The sequence below is a fragment of the Strigops habroptila genome, unplaced genomic scaffold (genome assembly GCF_004027225.2).
Source record: "Strigops habroptila isolate Jane unplaced genomic scaffold, bStrHab1.2.pri NW_022045628.1_ctg1, whole genome shotgun sequence".
Classification (NCBI taxonomy): Eukaryota; Metazoa; Chordata; class Aves; order Psittaciformes; family Psittacidae; genus Strigops; species Strigops habroptila.
This window is the reverse complement of record NW_022651105.1, coordinates 646,568-666,106: the sequence shown is the minus strand read 5'-3', so window position 1 is coordinate 666,106 and position 19,539 is coordinate 646,568. Positions and strand designations below refer to the sequence as shown.

Genomic DNA, 19,539 nt, shown 5'->3' with positions numbered 1-19,539 from the left:
CGGGAACGCACGAAAAGTGCCGAAGAGGTGAGGAGAGGACGAGTCCATCTGCATCGTTAGGTAGGGGGGTGATGCTTGTTTGAGGGCTCCCGAGGGGTTTCCTCAAACGAAGAAAAGCGGTTTTACGCCTTCTTGCGGGGTTATAGCGGCGAGAGAAGCCGCTCGAGGTGGTTTTCCCGTGGGGTTGCAGGGTAAGAGACCCTCCGGGAGCGGGAGGTGAATCCCTCGTTCTCCCCTCCGGTGGACGTGGAGCGGCGCCGGGTACCAGCGCGGCGTTTGCGCGGGCCGCCAGGGGGCGCTGCGGCGGCGGCCGTGAGGCGGCTGCGGCGGCGGTGGCGGCGATGGTGGAGAAGGAGGAGGGAGGCCCCGGCGGCATCAGCGAGGAGGAGGCGGCTCAGTATGACCGGCAAATCCGGCTCTGGGGGCTCGAGGCCCAGAAGCGGTCAGTGGGGCTGGGGGCTGTCGGGGGGGGGGCGGCGCTTGCGGTCGCTGAAGGACCCTGAGGGACCCCGCGGCCTGTGAGAGCCCCTCTAAGAGCTTGTGGAGGGGCGGCCTGCAGCGTGAGGAGGGGCTTCTGGGGGTCCTGGAGGGGCTTCTGGGGGTCCTATAGGGGTCTGGAGGGGCTTCTGGGGGTTCTATAGGGGCTTGGAGGGGCTTCTGGGGTCCTATAGGGGTCTGGAGGGGCTTCTGGGGGTCCTATAGGGGTCTGGAGGGGCTTCTGGGGGTTCTATAGGGGCTTGGAGGGGCTTCTGGGAGTCCTATAGGGGCCTGGAGGAGCTTCTGGGGCCCCACAGCCTGTGAGACCCCCTGTAGGAGCTTATGGGGGCCTTGTAGGAGCTTGTGAGGGTCTAGGAGGCCTTTATGGCAGTGTATAGGAGCTTGTTGTGGGCTCTATAGGGGCTGGGGGGGGGTTTGAAATGTGAAGGGAGTCTATAGAGGCCGGGGGGGGGGGCCTGTCATGTGAATGGACCCTATAGACGCTTATGGGGGTGACTGGGGGCTGTGTAGGGGCTTCTGTGAGGGTAGCTGCTGGGGAGGTCCTCAGGAGCTCTATAGGGACTTGAAAATGGGGGGTGTGTGGGGAGGAGAAACAGCTTCGGCTTCATTCCCAGCTGGAATTGCAAATGCCCTGCTCCCGCCTGCTTGTTGCCTGCTGGAAACCCTCTTCCTCAGCCCCTGTTCTCTCCGAGGGGTCATTTTCCAGCTTCGAAGGCTCCTTCCTGCAGCCTGGCCCCATTCCTGCCCCTTCCAGGTGTTCAAATGGATGCTGAGGACCGTGGTTTTCCTGCCTGCTTGTCCCCTTGCACCCTCTTTTCCCTCTCCCAAAGGGGTGTTTGTGCCGCAGGTTAAGAGCCTCCCGAGTGCTGCTAGTGGGGATGAAGGGGCTGGGAGCGGAGGTGGCCAAGAACCTCATCCTGGCTGGAGTCAAGGGCTTGACCATGCTGGACCATCAGCAGGTGAGCGCCAGGGCTTGACAGGGCCGCCTTGGGGTGTCCCTGTCGTGGTTTGGGGTGCAATTGTTCCCGTTTGGGGGCGGGATTGTCCCTTTTGGGGCGGGACGGGTCCTTTCTGGGGAGGGACAGTTGCGTTTTTGAGTGGGATGGCTGCGTTTTGGGGCAGGATTGCTCCATTTTGGGGCTGGATTGCTCCGTTTTGGGGGGGGACGGCTGCATTTTGGGGCTGGATTGCTCTGTTTTGGGGTGGGACGGCTGCATTTTGGGGCAGGATTGCTCCATTTTGGGGCAGGATTGCTCCGTTTTGGGTTGGGACGGCTGCATTTTGGGGCAGGATTGCTCCATTTTGGGGCGGGACGGCTGCATTTTGGGGCTGGATTGCTCCGTTTTGGGGCTGGATTGCTCCATTTCGGGGCAGGATTGCTCCATTTTGGGGCGGGACGGCTGCATTTTGGGGCAGGATTGCTCCATTTTGGGGCACAATCCCTAACCAGCCCCGGGGGGGGGGTTGAAATTCCCGAGCCGGAGCTTGGAGGCCTGTGGCAAACATGTTCCCCCCCCCTCGTGAACATGGGCTCCAGGTCATGGCCTGGCGTCTCCTCGGGCACAAGAGGGAGCTGCGAGCCCGGAATCCAGCTCCGGATCCATGGGGATTGTGGAACAGCGGGAAGCAACCAAGAGGTTTCTTCCTTGCTCTGGTTGTGTCTCAGTTCCACTTGGAGCTTGCAGGGTCTTCTCCCACAGCCTCATCCCGCTGTTTTCCTCCCATTCCAGGTTTCCCAAGAGGACACCCGGGCTCAGTTCCTCATCCCGGCGGGTTCCTTGGGCCGGAACCGTGCCGAGGCCTCTCTGGAGCGGGCGCAGAACCTCAACCCCATGGTGGACGTCAAAGCTGATGCCGGGAGCGTGGACACCAAACCCGAGGAGTTCTTCACCCAGTTCGATGCGGTGCGACGGGGCAGGGGGGGTGCTTCTGGGGGCTCTTATTCCTGACCCTGCTCTTCATCGTGCTGGTGCTTTGCTGCTCCTGCCTCTCCGCCTGCTTCCCGTGGGATGGGATGGGGCTGGCGCTTGGAGGATTCCAGGCTGGCGGGAGGAGGAACAGCAGCACATCCAGGTGTGCTCCTATGGATGAGCTCCCTGTGGCAGGAGCTGTGGAGGGGGATATGGATAACGGGGAGGAGCTCCCCCCATCCGTGTATCCTGGGATAGACACGTTTAAAACCATCCCTACTTAGCTCCAGCCCATCCATTCCCACCAAAATTAGGAGGTGCCTGGAGTGAAGGCACCTGCGCCAGGAGGGAAAACTGCTCATGAACCAGGAATAACCAAGCCGGAGCCTTCCACCCGGCACGGAGGGATCTGGGCTGGGGGAGGATGACCATTCCCATTGGCATTCCCACCTGCAGGTCTGCCTGACCTGCTGCTCCCGGGACGTGATGGTGAAGATCAACCACATCTGCCACAAGAACAGCGTCAAGTTCTTCACCGGCGACGTTTTCGGCTACCACGGCTACATGTTCGCTGACCTCGGCGAGCACGAGTTTGTGGAGTGAGTGGGGAAGGGGCAGGACCCCCCCAAGGGCTTGGAGCTGCTCCCTCAGGAGAAGCCATCCACAACATTCCTTGTGCCGGGCTGCTCCCGCCGGGATCAGGGAGGGGGTTCTCCCGCCTTTGAGCGGCTCCCAGAGCCTAAAGGGGCGCTGGGAAAGCTGGAGAGGGGCTTTGGATGCGGGATGGAGGGATGGGGTGAGCAGGAAGAGCTTCCAACGGGAAGAAGGAAGGGTTGGATGGGATATTGGGACAAAGCTCTTTGCTCGGGGGGTGGTGGGACACTGGGATGGGTTGAATGGAGAAGGGTTGGATGAGGAGTGTCTAAGGCCAGGTTGGAACAACCTGCCCTATGGAAGTGTCCCTGCCCCTTGGTTGGGACCGGATGAGCTTGAAGGTCCCTTCCAACCCAAACCATTCCATGGTTCCATGAGGAAGTTGAGGATGATCCTGGGTTGGACTGAATGGAGAAGGTTTGGATGCTCCATCCCTAGCAGGTTGGAGCAACCTGCCCTATGGAAGGTGTCCCTGCCCCTGGCTTGGAACTGGAGCAGCTTTAAGGTCCCTTCCACCCAAACCATTCCATGATTCCATGAATCCAGGATCATTTGCTGTGGGGCAGCACAACTGAGGCTTGGGGGTTTTCCATGTTTGACTTCCATAGGGAGAAAACCAAAGTGCCCAAAGCCAGCCCGGGCGTGGAGGACGGGCCGGACACCAAGAAAGCCAGAGTGGATCCCTCTGAGACCACCATGGTGAAGAAGGTGAGTGGGAAAATCCCACTGGACACCTCCTCCAAGCTCTGGGTGCTCCCACCCGGCTGCTGCTTGCTTCCCATACTGGGGTGAGGCAATTCCTTACTGGTTTTGATGGGAAAGGGGCGGGGTGCACCCAGTTTTCCAGGCTGTGAAAGCTGCGTTGTTGTTACCGAGCTCCCTCGGAGCAGGTTTTCCATGTCTTGGGGGTGGAATCTGCTCCGAAGCCAAACCTTTTCACATGGAAATGCCTCCGGCCGGGCATTGTTTCCCTCTCCCAGCTGGAATGTGGTGGGAGGAGTGGAAATCCCCCCCTGGCCATGAGGAGAAGCAGCTGAGCCGCCCTTTGTGTCCCTCTGCCTCACTTGGGGGTGCAGCTTCCCCTCGGAAGGGCTGGGAATATTCCTGGGATGCCAATGGAAGCAGCTGTCACCCTCCTGCCATTTGAGGGGGGGGGGGAAGTGTGATTCCAAGCCTGGAATTCTTCCGGATCCGTTTGGGAGATGCGAAAGCCCCGTGTGCCCTGAGCTCTTCCCTGTGTCCCTATGGGAGACCTTCAGCTCCTTGAACACCTCCCGCTCCAGAGCTGGTTTTCCCAAAGACTCCTGAGTTTGTGCTTGGTAAATCCCATCCCCAGCTCTGATCCCAAGGGATACAGTGCCATGGAGGCGGGCTGAGAGCTGGGCTTGTCCAGCCTGGAGAAGAGAATCTCCGGGGAGACCTTGGAGCAGCTCCCAGAGCCTCAAGGGGCTCCGGGAAAGCTGGAGAGGGGCTTTGGACACGGGATAGAGGGGTGGGGTGAGGAGGAAGAGCTTCCAACGGGAAGGGTTGGATGGGATATTGGGATAAAGCTCTTTGCTCGGAGGGTGGTGGGACACTGGGATGGGTTGGATGGAGAAGGGCTGGATGAGGAGTGTCCAAGGCCAGGCTGGAGCAACCTGCCCTATGGAAGGTGTCCCTGCCCGTTGGTTGGGACTGGATGAGCTTGAAGGTCCCTTCCACCCAAATCATTCCATGGTTCCATGAGGAAGTTGAGGATGATCCTGGGCTCATCCCCTTGGGAAAACCCGGTGCCTTTTCCATGCATCCTTCTCATCCCGTGTCCTGGCAGCGCCTCGTCTTCTGCCCCCTGAAGGAGGCTTTGGCCGTGGACTGGAGCGGGGAGAAGGCGGCAGCGGCGCTGAAACGCACGGCCCCGGATTACTTCCTGCTCCAAGGTGAGGGTCCCATTCCCGGCTTCCCATTCCCTGCTTCCCATTCCCTGCTCCCCATTCCTGCTGCTCTTCCCGGCTGGCCACGGGAGCTCAGATCTGCTGGTGAATCCCAGTGGTTTTGGGTTGGATTGGAGGGGTTTTGGGGACTCTGCTCGCGTCCCTTGCTGTAAGCTTTTGGTGGCAACATCCAGGGAATGCCATGGCATTCCAGAGCCTGCCTCTTCCCTTGGGAAGAGCTGGGAGCACCCGGAGCTTTCCCAAACGCAGCAAGTTGAAGGTTTGACCAAGGGCTTCTCCCAATGCCGGCAGAGCCGTTGGGAATGCTGCCAGCAGCGGGGTGACTCCGCTCCCTCCCTTGTCCCAGTGCTGCTGAAATTCCGGACGGATAACGGCCGGGATCCATCCCCCCAGAGCTACGCTGAGGACTCGAAGCTGCTGCTCCAGATCCGCAGCGACGTGCTGGAGGCGCTGGGGGTGGGCGCTGAGGTGCTGCCGGATGACTTCGTCAGGTGAGGTGGGAATGACGATGATTCCCATGGGATCATCCTGCCCCAGGGCCTCTCCGGTGCCTGACCTGGAGAGGAATCCCCTCCACACTTGGCCTTGGGGTGACACCGAGTCCTGGCCTCAACCCCAGCCCGGAGAGGGGGGGTCCCGGGACTTCCCAGCCCTTCCTGCATGTCCCCACACGCTTCCCGCTGGGAATGTGGCACATCCAGCCGGCATTTGGACAGGCTTATTTTTATCAGGGCGGAGGCACCAAAGCTCCTTTTTGGGGGGGCCCCTCAGTGTTTTGGGGGAGATGGGGGGGGGGGAGGGGGGTTGGACACGACACACTTGGTGCCATTCCAAGGTTTTCCCATTGGATCCTTCCCATTCCAGTTACTGCTTCTCCGAGATGGCTCCGGTCTGTGCTGTGGTCGGAGGCGTCCTGGGCCAGGAGGTGGTCAAGGTATGGGCTGGTTCTGGGGGGGTCTACAGGGCACAGACCCCCCCTTGGTCCCCAAAATCCCCCTTTGGGGGGGGGGGGGGCCCAATCCTGACCCCCCCAATCTGGGGGTGTGTGTTCCCCCCCCCCCCCAGGCCCTGTCCCAGCGCGACCCCCCCCACAACAACTTCTTCTTCTTCGATGGCATCAGAGGCAACGGCACCGTGGAGTGTCTGGGCCCCCCCTAAGCACGGGGGGGGGGGGGGGGGACCCCGGGGTGAGGGGGGGTCAATGGGGGGGTCCCCCCACACCCCGGGTTGGGGGGGCGGGGTTTGGGTTAATAAAAGCTGGTTTGTAGAAAGTGGTTTGTAATGGGGGGGGGGGGGGAAGGGGTGAGCTAATGCTGGACCCCCCCAAACCTCAGGGGCAACCCCAAATGCTGCAGCCTCACACCCCATGGGACACCCCAAACCTCATGGCCCCCCCCATATGCTGCAGACCTAAACCCCATGCCCCCCCCCCCCCCCCCAAACCTCAGGGACTCCCCCAAAGCCCACGGTTCCCCGCTGCTGCAGCCCCAAACCTTATGGAGCCCCCACATCTCAGGGCCCCCCCCAAGCCTCATGGCCCCCCAAACCCCCACCCCTTCAGCCCCACTTCTTGGGGCCCCCCAAACCTCAGGGCCCCCCAAACCCTATGGACCCCCAAACCTCCTGCTACCAAAACTGCACCCCCCACACAACCCCGTGTACCCCCAAAGTGCCCCCCAAGCCCTGGGTACCCCCAAAGTGCGTTACCCCCCCATCTCCTTCAAATCAGTTTATTGGAAACCAAGGTACAAACCCAGGAACAGCCCAAATGCCCCCCCCCAAATGTACCCCCATAGGTACCCCCCTCTATACAGCCCCCACATACAGCCCCTATGTACACCCATGTACAGCCCATATGTACACCCCTATGTACACCCCTTATATACAGTCTTCATGTACACCCCTATATACACCCCCCCCATGTACCCCTCCATCTGTACACCCCTATATACACTGTACACCCTATATACAGCCCCATATACACTATATACAGCACCTGCACCCCCACCGGGGCTGGGGGGGGGACACCTGGAAGTGCCCCCCCCCCCCCCCGCCCCCAAAATGCACCCCAATAAGTTAAATAAATAGGAATTGGGGGGGGGGAGGGCAGTGACACCCCTTGGGGTGACCTGAGCCTTGGGGTGCTGGTAGGGTTTGGGGTGCAGGCAGGACACAGGCAGGGGTTGGGGTGCAGGCAGGACCCAGGTTCTGGGGTCCCAGCAGTTTTGGGGTGCAGGTAGGACCCAGGGTTTGGGGTGCAGGTAGGACCCAGGTTCCGGGGTCCTGGCAGTTTTGGGGTGCAGGTAGGACCCAGGTTCCGGGGTCCCAGCAGTTTTGGGGTGCAGGTAGGACCCAGGTTCCGGGGTCCCGGCAGTTTTGGGGTGCAGGCCGGGCCCTACTCGTGCAGGTTGTAGATGGCTCCCAACAACTGTGAGATGAGGCGGCAGAGGGGACCCCAAAACACGCCACCGCCGCCACCGCGCTGCTCCCGCTGCAAGGGGGGGGCAGTGTTAATATGGGGGTTCCCCACCCCCAAAACCAACCCCCCTCCTTCCCTGTGGTGTGCAAGAGGGAATAGGAGGAACACCGGGAATAGGGGGAGATGTCGGATTTTGGGGTGCCCCCCCCGCAAATAACAGCCTCCCCAGTTTGGGGTGCCTGCCCCCCCCAAAACAGCCTCCCCCAATAACAGCCCCCAAATAGCAGCCCCCCCATAACAACCCCCCCAAATAACCGCCCCCCCCCCCCCCCCCCCCATTCCCTCTGGTGACCAGAAAGGAGGGAGGATCCCATTGGGAATGGGGCTATGGGGGGGGGGGGGGAGTGTGTGGGAATTTTGGGGTGCCCCCCCAAGTTAGGGCCCCCCCTTCCTTTCCCTTGAGCAGAAAGGAGGGGGAATAACACTGGGAATAGGGGGATAACACTGGGGACAATGGGGGGTGGTGTCGGGGTGCCCCCCCCCCCCGTTTCGGGGTGCCCCCCCCGCACCTGCAGCTCGTGCTGGCGCTGGAAGGCGTCCCCGAGGCGGCGCAGGCGGGCGCCCACCTCCCGCCCGTTGGGGACCCCCCCCCGGACCCCACCATTGGGGGGGGGGGGCCCCATGTGCTCCCCGGCAGCCGGGGGGGGGGAACTCGCCTGGAGAGAGTGGGGGGGGGGGGGGGGGGGTCAGGAGTAGGCAGCGTATGGGGGGAGCAATAGGAACCCCCAAATACATTGGGGGGGGGCATGTTCTGACTTGTCACCTGTAACAGGGGCAGTGGGACCCCCCCCACGGGCAGAGGGATCCCCCTATGGGTAAAGGGACCCCCCCAACCTAAAAGGACCCCCCCTACGGGTAAAGGGACTCCCCTCCTAAGGGTAGAGGGAACCCCCCCAAGTAAAGGGACCCCCCCACATGGGTAAAGGGACCCCCCTCTTAAGGGTAGAGGGAACCCCCCCATGGGTAAAGGGACCCCCCCAACCTAAAAGGACCCTCCCTATGGGTAAAAGGACCCCTCCCACGAATAGAGGGACCCCCCCATGGGCAGCGGGACCCCCCCATGGGTAAAGGCACTCACCGTGCCCGCTGTGGGTGGCGCCGGGGGGGTCCCCCCCCCGTGCCCCGCAGCGGAAGATGCCGCAGGCGGGGGGGGGCTCCCCGGGACACGCGCAGCTCAGCGGCGGGGCGCGGGGGGGGCACACGGCGCCGCGGCCCCCCCGGCGCAGGCAGGCGGCAGGGGCGGGCAGGGCGGGCGCGGGGGGGCTCCGTTCCCGCAGCGGTCTGGCCATGGCTGCCGGGGGGCTCTGCGGGGGGGGGGGTGTGTGTGTGTGTCAATGGGGGGGGGGGGAGGCCACCCCCAAACCACCCCCCCCCTTCCTTAGACCCCCCCCCCAATACACGCGGGTGCGGGGGGCGCCGCGCCCGCCAGGGGGCGCCCCAGGGAGCGGGCGTGTTTGTAAACAAACCGGGCACGGCCCGAGGCGGCGGGAGCGGGACGGGAATGGGACGGGAAAGGGATGGGAAGGGGATGGGAATCGGATGGGAAGGGGGAACGGGATCGAGAATGGGAATGGGAATGGGAACGGGGAGGGAGGAACGGGACCGGAGGAATGAGACCGGGAATGGGACCATGGGACCGGGACTGGGAACGGGGGACCGGGATCGGGACTGGGAACGGGACCGGGACTGGGAGAGGGACTGGGACTGGGAGAGGGACTGGGAACGGGATCGGGAGCGGGACCGGGAAAAGGAATGGAAACGGGACCGGGAAGAGGAACGGGGAAATAGGACCGGGAACGCGAACGGGGGAATGGGAGCGCGAACGGGACCGGGAATGGGAACGAGAACGGGGGAGCGGGAATGGGACCGGGAACAGGACAACGGGTACAGGGGAAACGGGACCGGAGGGAACGAGGAGACCGGGGGACACCCACACCCCCCCCCCCCGCCACGAGTGACCCTCGATCCCCGCCGCGCCCTCCTGCTGCCCCCCCCACGTGCTGCCCCACGGGCGGGTGGGGGGGGTGTTTATGGGGCGGTTATGGGGTGTTTGGGGGGTGGTTATGGGGTGGTTATTGGGGTGTTTATGGGGTGGCTATAGGCTGGTTATGGGGCAGTTATGGGGTGCTATGGGGTGTCTATAGGACAGTTAGGGGGTGCCATGGGGCAGCTATGGGGCGCTATGGGGTGTCTATGGGGCAGCTATGAGGTGTCTATGGGGTGCTGTGGGGCAGTTATGGGGTGTCTATGGGGCGCCCCGTCCCGCACTCACCTCAGCCGCATGAACCGCGCGGTCGCGCCGGCACCGGCTCGGTCTGTGCTGCCCGCTCGGGGCGCGGCCCCGCCCCTCTGTGACGTCACCGACACGCCCCTACCACCCCCCCCAGACCCCCCCCCCCCGAACAAGTTCGGGCTTGTGGCGGCGGCGACCAACGAGGACCCGGGGGGGGGGGGGGATGTTGGGGGGGGGAGATGGGGGGGCGCCCCTCCCCCCCCCCCGTTTCCCGCCGTTTCCAGGGCAGGTTTCGCCGCCGCCGCCGCCCGGTAACAGCGGGAAGGGTCCAACCAGGCCCCGCCCCCCCCCCGCCGGGAACCCCCTCCCGGGACCCCCAAATGGGACCGACCCGACCCCCCCCACCAAGACACCGGGACCCCTAATCCTGACCTTTGACCTTTGACCTCGGACACCACTACACCACCACCACCACCCCCCCCCCCGCGCCCTCCGGCCTCCCCCCTCCCCTCCCCTCGCGCCGCTGCCGCCGCCGCGCTCTGATAGGACGGAGCCGCCTCCGCCGCAGCCAATCAGCGCCCGCGGCGGCCCCTGTATCCAGCGGAGAGCGCGACAGTGCGGGAACCCCACGGACAAACCTATGGAAAACCTATGGATAAACCTATGGATAGACCCATAGATAGCCCTATAGTGACCCTAGGGATAGCCCTATAGATAGCCTTATGGAAACCCTACGGATAGCCCTATGGATAGCCCTATAGATAGCCCTATGGATATCCCTATGGGCAGCCCTATAGATAGCACTATAGATAACCATATGGATAGGCCCATAGATAACCATATAGATAACCCTATGGATAACCCTATAGATAACCCAATAGATAACCCTATGGATAGCCCTATGGATAACCCCATAGATAACCCTACAGATAGTCCTATGGATAGCCCCATAGATAACCCTATGGATAACCCTATGGATAATATTATAGTGACCCTATGGATAAGCCTATGGATAGCCCCATAGATAACCCTATAGATAATGCTACAAATAACTCTATAAATAACCCTGTAGATAACTCTATGGATAGCGCTATAGATAACCATATAGATATCCCTATAGATAACCCTATAGAAAACCATAGAGATAACCCTATGGAAGCCCTATAGATAACCCTATATATAACCCTGTGGATCACCCTATGGAAAACCCTATGGGTGACCCTATCGATGGGTGACCCTGTCTATGGGTGACCCTACAGGCAGCACGGTGGACACTGCTATAGGTAACGGCTGTGGGTATCGGTGTAGGAGCAGCTCTATAAGCACCACTGTGGGTGTAGGTACTCTGTGGCTACTTCTATAGGTCTGGCTGTAGGTGCGGCTATAGGTACAGCTGTAGGTACCCCTACAGGTACCACTATAGGTGCACCTGCAGGTACCACTATAGGTACCATCATAGATGCGCCTGCAGGTACCGCTATAGGTGCAGCTATAGTTACTACTATAGGTTCCTCTATGCGTCTCTATGAGTCTCTATGTAGGTCCCAACATAAGTCCCTCCATAGGTCCCTCTATGGGTACCTCTACAGGTCCCTCCGTAGGTGTCTCTATGGGTCTCTGTGGGTCTCTATGGGTCTCTATAGGTCCCTCTATGGGTCTCTATGGGTCTCTATAGGTCCCTCTATAGGTCCCTCCACGCCCCCCCCCGTGTCCCCACTCTCGCTCCCGCCGCCCCTTGGCCCCGCCCCCCGGCGCCACGCGCCCGGCGCGGCTCAGCCAATCGGGTGGCGCGGCCGCGGCCAGAGCCGCAGCTGCCATGGAGACAGGCGGGGGGCGTGGCCGAGGCGGAGCCACGCCCCCCGCGGAAGGGGGGAGAGGGACGGGGCGGCGAGGCCACGCCCACCGCGGCGGGAAAAAGTTGGGAGGGGGACAACGACACACGACACACGTGTGGAGAGAGGGACATGGGGGGACATGGGGCGACACGGGGATATGGGGGACATGGGGAGATGGGGAGACATTAGGGGACATAGGGATATGGGGGGACATGGAGGACACGGGGATATGGGGGGACATGAGGATATGGGGGGACATGGGGATATGGGGGGACATGGGGATATGGGGGGACACAGGGGACACACGGACACGAAGGGGGACACGGGGGGGGACACGAGTGGGGACACGGGGGTGACTCGGGCGCCGCTCCGCCCCGCCAGCCCCACGGTGGGCCCCACCTCTCCCTCCCCATCGCCCTTTTAATGCCCTGCTCTCCCGCCTGGCCCGTACCGGAACCGGAACATGCGCTGACGCGCGGGACGGAGGGGCGGGTACAGCCGGTACGAGCGGGTCGCGGCCCGGTCCCGTCCGGCCGCCGTTACCGCGACCATGGTGAGGCCGGTTCGGGCTCGTGTGGCTCCGGTTCGGGTTCGGGCGGCTCCGGTTCGGGCTCGGGTGGCTCCGGTTCGGGCTCGGTGGCTCCGGTTTGGGTCCGTGGCTCCGGTTCGGGCTCAGTGGCTCCGGTTTGGGTCCGTGGCTCCGGTTCGGGTGGCTCCGGTTCGGGCTCGGGTGGCTCCGGTTTAGGTCCGTGGCTCCGGTTCGGGCTCGGGTGGCTCCGGTTTGGGTCCGTGGCTCCGGTTTGGGTCCGTGGCTCCGGTTCGGGTGGCTCCGGTTCGGGCTCGGGTGGCTCCGGTTCGGGCTCGGTGGCTCCGGTTTGGGTCCGTGGCTCCGGTTCGGGCTCGGTGGCTCCGGTTTGGGTCCGTGGCTCCTGTTCGGGCTCGGTGGCTCCGGTTCGGGTCCGTGGCTCCGTTCCCCGCTCTCATCCCGCTCCGCTCCCGGCAGTCGGCGGCGCTGGACCTGCGCTCGAAGGAGGAGAAGGACGCGGAGCTGGACCGGCGCATCGCGGCGCTGCGCAGGAAGAACGAGGCCATCATCCGGCGGTACCAGGTGCGCTCGGTCCCATCCAGGTGGGATGTTGGGAAGAGTTTATCCAGCCAAAGGTTGCCTCTTCCAGCCTCCCCGATCCCGGCATCCCATGAATCTCTGGCTCCAGGCGGGCAGGGGCTCCGTGTGGTGCAAGGAGGGCATCGGTTGGATTCATCCCATCCTTCACCCCCACAAAATGCACATAGGAATGTGGTTTGGGGGGGGTTTATCCCGCCTTCATCCCTGCATCCCAAATCATCCCTGCATCCCAAATCATCCTTGCATCCCAAATCATCGCTGCCTCCTGCCTGCATCCTGCCTTCATCCCTGCATCCTGCCTTCATCCCTGCATCCCAAATCATCCCTGCATCCCAAATCATCCCTGTATCCTGCCTTCATCCCTGCATCCTGCCTTCATCCCTGCATCTCAAATCATCCCTGCATCCTGCCTGTATTCCTGCCTCCCACCTTCATCCCTGCATCCCAAATCATCCCTGCATCCCGCTTGTATTCCTGCATCCCGCCACATCCCGCCTTCATCCCTGCATCCCACCGCATCCCGCCTCATCCCCGCCTCCCGCATCCCAACAGGAGATCGAGGAGGACCGCAAGAAGGCTGAGCAGGAGGGGGTGGCAGTGACCACCCTGCACCGGGCTCGGGACCCCTCCGGTGCCACCCAGGTGAGTTGGGGACATTGGGGACCCCCCAGGTGTGTGTGTGGGGGGTGTCCTACTGACCCCCCCCCCCCCCCCGCATTGTCCCCCGCCTGCCCCGGTGCAGGAGCAGCGCCCGGGGAAAGAGAAGAAGCCGCCGGGGGCCCCCCGGCTCGGCCGCGGCTCCAGGCCCCCCGGGCCCCGTCCCAGCGGCCGCCCCCCCCGGGGACACCCCCCCGGTGACCCCGCTTGGGAGGGGGCCGGGCCCAGCGCCGGGGACTGGCGGCCGCGGGGCCGGGGACTGGTCAAACTGGTGGCGAGGGGCAGCGCCGGCCCCAGCCAGGCCTCCAAGGTGGGTGCTTGGGGGGGGGGGGGGCGGCAGGGTTTGGGGGTGCAGCTGGTGGGGTTTTGGGGTGCCTCTGGGTAGGTTTTGGGGTGCCTCTGGGTAGGTTTTGGGGTGCAAAGGGTGGGTTTGGGGTGCAAAGAGGGGTTTTGGGGTGCTTCTGGTTGCGTTTTGGGGTACAAAGGGGGGGTTTCGGGGTGCTGCAGTGGGAGCAGCGCCGGCGCCAGAACATCGAGCGCATGAATGAGGAGATGGAGAAGATCGCGGAGTACGAGCAGAGCCAGAGGGTGAGCGGGGGGGGGGGGCCTTTCCCTCCCCTTTCCCTCCCCTTTCCCTCCCCTTTCCCTCCCCTTTCCCTCCCCTTTCCCTCCCCTTTCCCTCCCCTTTCCCTCCCCTTTCCCTCCCCTTTCCCTCCCCTTTCCCTCCCCTTTCCCTCCCCTTTCCCTCCCCTTTCCCTCCCCTTTCCCTCCCCTTTCCCTCCCCTTTCCCTCCCCTTTCCCTCCCCTTTCCCTCCCCTTTCCCTCCCCTTTCCCTCCCCTTTCCCTCCCCTTTCCCTCCCCTTTCCCTCCCCTTTCCCTCCCCTTTCCCTCCCCTTTCCTTCTCTCCCCCAGGACGGGCTCCCGGAGAAGAACCCGGTGCGGAACTTCCTGGACGACCCTCGCCGCTCGGGCCCATCCCAGGATTCCGACCGGAGGGATGGGAGCCGCCGCCACGGCCGCAACTGGGGGGGGCCAGACTTCGATAAGGTCAAGACAGGGATGGAGCGGGACCGGATGTGGCCGAGCCCCGTACGTGTGTCCCCATCACCCCCCCGCGCCATTCCCGGGGCTGTTCCCATGGGATCCGAGCCTGTCCTGCTGCCCAGGGCCGCCACGCGGGCGCCGGGGACATGACGCTGTCCATGACGGGCCGGGAGCGCGCCGAGTACCTGCGCTGGAAGCAGGAGCGGGAGCGCATCGACCGGGAGCGGGTGGCGCGGCACCGCAAGCCCGGCGGGCAGTGGCGGCGCGAGTGGGACGCCGAGAAGTCCGACAGCATGTAGGGAATGGGATGGTGTTATCCGTGTCCCGGCGTCGCCCGTGTCCCATTGTCACCCATGTCCCAGCATCACCTTCGTCCCATTGTCACCCATCTCCCATTGTCACCCATGTCCCAGCATCACCTTCGTCCCATTGTCACCCATCTCCCATTGTCACCCATGTCCCAGCATCATCTGTCTCCCACTGTCACCCATGTCCGAGCATCACCTTTGTCCCAGTGTCACCCTTCTCCCATTGTCACCCGTGTCCCAGCATCATCTATCTCCCACTGTCACCCATGTCCCAGCATCACCTTTATCCCAGTGTCACCCATCTCCCATTGTCACCCATGTCCCAGCATCATCTATCTCCCACTGTCACCCATGTCCTAGCATCACCTTTGTCGCAGTGTCACCCATCTCCCACTGTCACCCGTGTCCCAGCATTATCTATCTCCCACTGTCACCCATGTCCTAGCATCACCTTTGTCCCAGTGTCACCCATCTCCCACTGTCACCCATGTCCCAGCATCACCTTTGTCCCACTGTCACCCATCTCCCACTGTCACCCATGTCCCAGCATCACCTTTGTCCCAGTGTCACCCATCTCCCATTGTTATCTGTGTCCCAGCATCACCTTTGTCCCAGTGTCACCCATCTCCCATTGTCACCCGTGTCCCAGCATCATCTGTCTCCCACTGTCACCCATGTCCCAGCATCACCTTTGTTCCAGTGTCACCCATCTCCCATTGTTACCCATGTCCTAGTGTCATCCATGTCTGAGCATCACCCCTATCCCGGTGTCACCCCTGTCCTGGTGTCACCCCTGTCCTAGCATCACCTATGTCCTGGTGTCACCCCTCTCCCATTGTTGCCCTTGTCTCAGTGTCACTCATCTCCCCTTGTTTCCCATTGTCGCCCATCGATCGCTATCACCCATCTCCAGTTGTCACCCATGTCCTGTTGTCACCTGTCTCCCATTGTCACCTGTCTCCTGGTGTCACCCCTCTCCCATTGTTACCTGCATCCTGGTCTCACCCGTTTCCCATTGTCACCTTCATCCTGGTGTCACCCCTCTCCCATTGTTACCTGCATCCTGGTCTCACCCGTTTCCCATTGTCACCTTCATCCCGGTGTCACCCCTCTCCCATTGTTACCTGCATCCCGGTGTCACCCCTCTCCCATTGTTACCTGCATCCTGGTCTCACCCGTTTCCCATTGTCACCTTCATCCTGGTGTCACCCCTCTCCCATTGTTACCTGCATCCTGGTCTCACCCGTTTCCCATTGTTACCTTCATCCCGGTGTCACCCCTCTCCCATTGTTACCTGCATCCTGGTCTCACCCGTTTCCCATTGTTACCTTCATCGCGGTGTCACCCATCTCCCATTGCCACCCGTGTCCCGGTGTCACCGTGTCCCGCTTTGTTTCCAGGTTCCTGGAGGGCTCCGCGGCCGCTCCCGCCTGGGACTCGGGCTCGAGGGAGGAGCTCCGGCGCCCGGCTCCCAAACCCCCCACCCTGGGCGAGTTCCTGCCCCAGCAGAAGCCACGGGGCCGGGGCCGGGGCCTCGGGGCCAAGTCCTACAGGTCGGTTGTGTCCCGAGGTGGGGGGGGGGCTCCGGGGGCTCTGTTCCCGGTGGAGTCTCCCAGCGGCTGGAATCTCCCCCTGCAGCATGCACGACAACCGCTGGGAGGAGAAGGAGCCAGAGCCAGCGCCCGCGGCCGAGAGCTGGGAGGTGAAGCAATGGGGCTCAGAGCATCCCGGTACCCCCAAACCCCCCATCCCGGTACCCCCCACACCAATACCCCTCTGGTGCCCCCACCCTGATACTCCCCTGATGCCCCTTGCCCTGGTGCCCCGCACCCCAATACTCCTGTGGTACCCCAATACCCTGACACCCCTCTAGTACCCCCATCCCTATACCCGTCTGGTGCCCCCCATGCTGGTACCCCCCTGGTATCCCAATACCCCTCTGGTGCCCCCCACCCCAATGCCCCTCTGGTACCCCAATACCCCTCTGGTGCCCCCCACCCAATGCCCCCCACCCCAGTGCCCTGGTACCCTAATACCCCTTTGGTACCCCAATATCCCCCTGACACCCCCCCCCCCCCCCCAGTGTCCTGATACCCCAACACCCTCTGGGTACCCCCACCCCGGTACCCCTCTGATACTCTCACTCTGAATGCCCATAGACAGAGGAAACACCAACCGAGCCCCCCCTGGAGCCCCCCCATTCCCTGACCCCCGAGGAGGAGGAGGAGGAGGAGGAGGAGGAAGAGCAATGGGAGGATGTCAGCGAAGAGGATGAGGATGAAGATGGCAGCGAGGAGGAGGAGGAAGAGGAGGAGGAGGAGGAGGACGACGGCAGCACAGGGTCACTGAACAAGGAGGAAGCACCCCCCAGTGCGTCCCCCAAACCCCAGCGCCACCCCCCGCCCGCAATGGGGCAGGACCCGCATGTGCCCCCCATCCCCAAGTGGGGGGCACTAGAGCTGGGATATGGGGGAACAAGGGAGCTTCACCCTGGTCTCCCCCCTTATAGGGCTGAGCCCCCTGGAGTCCCCCCAGAGGGATGAAGTGAGGCTCGACGCGGAGCAGGAGGCGGAGGATGAGATAAGAGGTGCTGAGGGGACTCCAGATCTAAAGGGGGGGACCCGGAGCTAAAGGGGGGACCCTGGAGCTAAAGGGGGGACCTGGAACTAAAGGGGGATCTGGAGCTAAAGGGGGGACCCCAGAGCTAAAGGGAGGACCCAGAGGCTAAAGGGGGACCCAGAGGCTAAAGGGGGACCCAGAGGCTAAAGGGGGGACCCCAGAGCTAAAGGGAGGACCCTGGAGCTAAAGGGGGACCCAGAGCTAAAGGGGGGACCCCAGAGCTAAAGGGGAGCCCAGAACTAAAGGGGGGACGTGGAGCTAAAGGGGGGACCCCGGAGCTAAAGGGGGGACCCCAGAGCTAAAGGGAGGACCCTGGAGCTAAAGGGGGACCCAGAGGCTAAAGGGGAGCCCAGAACTAAAGGGGGGACCTGGAGCTAAAGGAGGACCCAGAGACTAAAGGGGGACCCAGAGGCTAAAGGGGAGCCCAGAATTAAAGGGGGGACCTGGAGCTAAAGGAGGACCCAGGGGCTAAAGTGGGGACCCGGAGGTAAAGAGGGGACCCAGAGCTAAAGGGAGGACCCTGGAGCTAAAGGGGGACCTGGAGCTAAAGGGGGGACCCCAGAGCTAAAGGGAGGACCCTGGAGCTAAAGGGGGACCCAGAGGCTAAAGGGGGGACCCCGGAGTTAAAGGGGGACCCAGAGGCTAAAGGAGGACCCAGAGGCTAAAGGGGGGACCCCAGAGCTAAAGGGAGGACCCTGGAGCTAAAGGGGGACCCAGAGGCTAAAGGGGGACCCAGAGGCTAAAGGGGAGCCCAGAACTAAAGGGGGGACCTGGAGCTAAAGGAGGACCCAGGGGCTAAAGTGGGGACCCGGAGCTAAAGAGGGGACCCGGAGCTAAAGGGGGACCCCGGAGTTAAAGGGGACCCCAGAGCTAAAGAGGGACCTGGAGCTAAAGGGGGGTCCATTGGTGGGATGGGGGGGGTCGGAGCCCTCTTCATTCCCTGTTTCCGTGCCCAGAAGCCCTGGATCCGGCGCCCGGCACCGTGGAGATCACGGACTTCCACCGGGTGCGTTTCCGTAAGCACTCGCCACCTCCGGCCGGGCACTAGCGGGTCCCGCGCCCGCCGTGGGGCTCTGTCTGTCTGTCTGTCCTCCCTCCTCTGCTTCCCGGCGCTCCCGCTGACAGACTGCCTCCTCCTGCACAACACCCGGAGCTGCCGCCTCTCGCTCCCGGTATTTCCCTGGCATCCGGTGGTGGTTCCCTGGAGCTCCCCGGGGTGGCGGGTGCCGCGGCTCCCGCTGTGTCCCGGTGTGTCCGTCTGTCTGTCCTGCCCCGGAGGAGCAGAGCGGGGGGAAGGTTGTGGGCTTGGGATAATGCTCCAGGCTTGGAAAATTGGGAGCACGGGGTAGAATCGAACCCCACAGCCCCACACTGCCCATGGGGGGGCAGGCTGGGAATGGGGACAGCAGCTTCATTCTCATCCTCATTCTGTTTCTCCTCATTCCCGTTCTCCTTTTCCCTCGTTGCCTTTCTCTTCCTCCTCCCCTTTCCTATTCTCCTTCCCCTCATTCCCCCCCTCATTCCTTCTCTTATTCCCTTCCTTCTCCTCCTCCCATTCCCCTTCCCCTCATTCCCTTTCTTCTTCTCTTTCCCTTTCTCCTTCCGTTTTTCCTTCCCCTCTTCCCTTTTCCCCTTTCCCTTCTTTCCCTCTTTCCCTCCCTCCTCTTCCTCTTTCCATTCCCCTTCCTCTCATTTCCTGTCTCATTCCCTTTCTCCTTCCCCCTTTCCCTTTCCTTTTCCTTTTCTCCTCTTTCCTTTTCCCCTTCCCCCCATTCCCATTCCCGCCCCCCCTCACTCCCGCTCTCCCCCCAGGACCACCAGGCTCTCCGCCGGCCCCGAGCGGCCGCTCCGGCCCCGGGCTCGCTCCCGCCGTGATCCCGGCAGCACCTGGACACTGGGAGCCTCAGGAAGCACCGGGAAGGAGGGAGGGAGGGAGGGAAGACCCCCCCCCCGCTCCCCCCCACATCCCTCGGGAAGCTGCGGTGCCGGCGCTGGAGCCGGGATGCGCCGTCGGTCATTGAAGGTTCCAAAGGGGCTCTGGGGGCTCCGGCTGTGCTGGACCCGCCGGGGGGGCGACACGGACACCCCCGATCCTGGCCCGTGCCCCGGAGCCAGGTGCGGGGGGGGGGGGACACCCCAGTTCTTTGTTAATAAACGTCTACAACAGCTCCGGGCTGGAGCCGTGATCTGGGGAACCGTGGGGTCCCCCTTTAGCTCCGGGGACCCCCCCTTTAGATCCCAGGTC

General features: G+C 63.0%; 3 protein-coding genes across 8 annotated transcripts; 2 read left to right on the top strand and 1 right to left on the bottom strand.

Moving 5' to 3' along the window:
* Nucleotides 1-211: 211 nt before the first annotated feature.
* SAE1 (SUMO1 activating enzyme subunit 1) lies at nt 212-6,260 on the top strand. Its single transcript, XM_030475039.2, has 9 exons — nt 212-442; nt 1,346-1,457; nt 2,229-2,402; nt 2,865-3,007; nt 3,671-3,770; nt 4,873-4,978; nt 5,340-5,484; nt 5,858-5,927; nt 6,059-6,260. The coding sequence occupies exons 1-9, from the start codon at nt 342-344 to the stop codon at nt 6,149-6,151; spliced, it is 1,044 nt and encodes a 347-aa protein (XP_030330899.1). The 5' UTR covers nt 212-341; the 3' UTR covers nt 6,152-6,260.
* A 447-nt stretch (nt 6,261-6,707) lies between these two features.
* Nucleotides 6,708-9,807, bottom strand: LOC115603273 (basic proline-rich protein-like). The gene is made up of 4 exons (XM_030475036.1): nt 9,745-9,807; nt 8,551-8,776; nt 7,982-8,128; nt 6,708-7,484 (listed from the first exon to the last, which is right to left on the bottom strand). Exons 2-4 carry the CDS (start codon nt 8,759-8,761, stop codon nt 6,859-6,861), a joined length of 984 nt encoding a protein of 327 aa, XP_030330896.1. The 5' UTR covers nt 8,762-8,776; nt 9,745-9,807; the 3' UTR covers nt 6,708-6,858.
* A 2,173-nt stretch (nt 9,808-11,980) lies between these two features.
* On the top strand, nt 11,981-19,462 carry CCDC9 (coiled-coil domain containing 9). Of its 6 annotated transcripts, none has more exons than XM_030475029.1 (13): nt 11,981-12,093; nt 12,544-12,648; nt 13,219-13,308; nt 13,409-13,633; nt 13,831-13,911; nt 14,236-14,412; nt 14,490-14,662; nt 16,076-16,228; nt 16,314-16,377; nt 16,835-17,045; nt 17,185-17,262; nt 18,254-18,310; nt 19,107-19,462. In XM_030475029.1, exons 1-13 carry the CDS (start codon nt 12,091-12,093, stop codon nt 19,313-19,315), a joined length of 1,626 nt encoding a protein of 541 aa, XP_030330889.1. In that variant the 5' UTR covers nt 11,981-12,090; the 3' UTR covers nt 19,316-19,462. The 6 variants fall into 6 exon arrangements, 4 of the variants coding, with proteins under 4 accessions (XP_030330889.1, XP_030330888.1, XP_030330891.1 ...); XM_030475028.1 differs by having other exon boundaries at nt 11,982-12,093; nt 18,251-18,310; XR_003989844.1 differs by having other exon boundaries at nt 11,983-12,093; nt 18,254-18,466.
* The last annotated feature ends 77 nt before the right edge of the window (nt 19,463-19,539 follow it).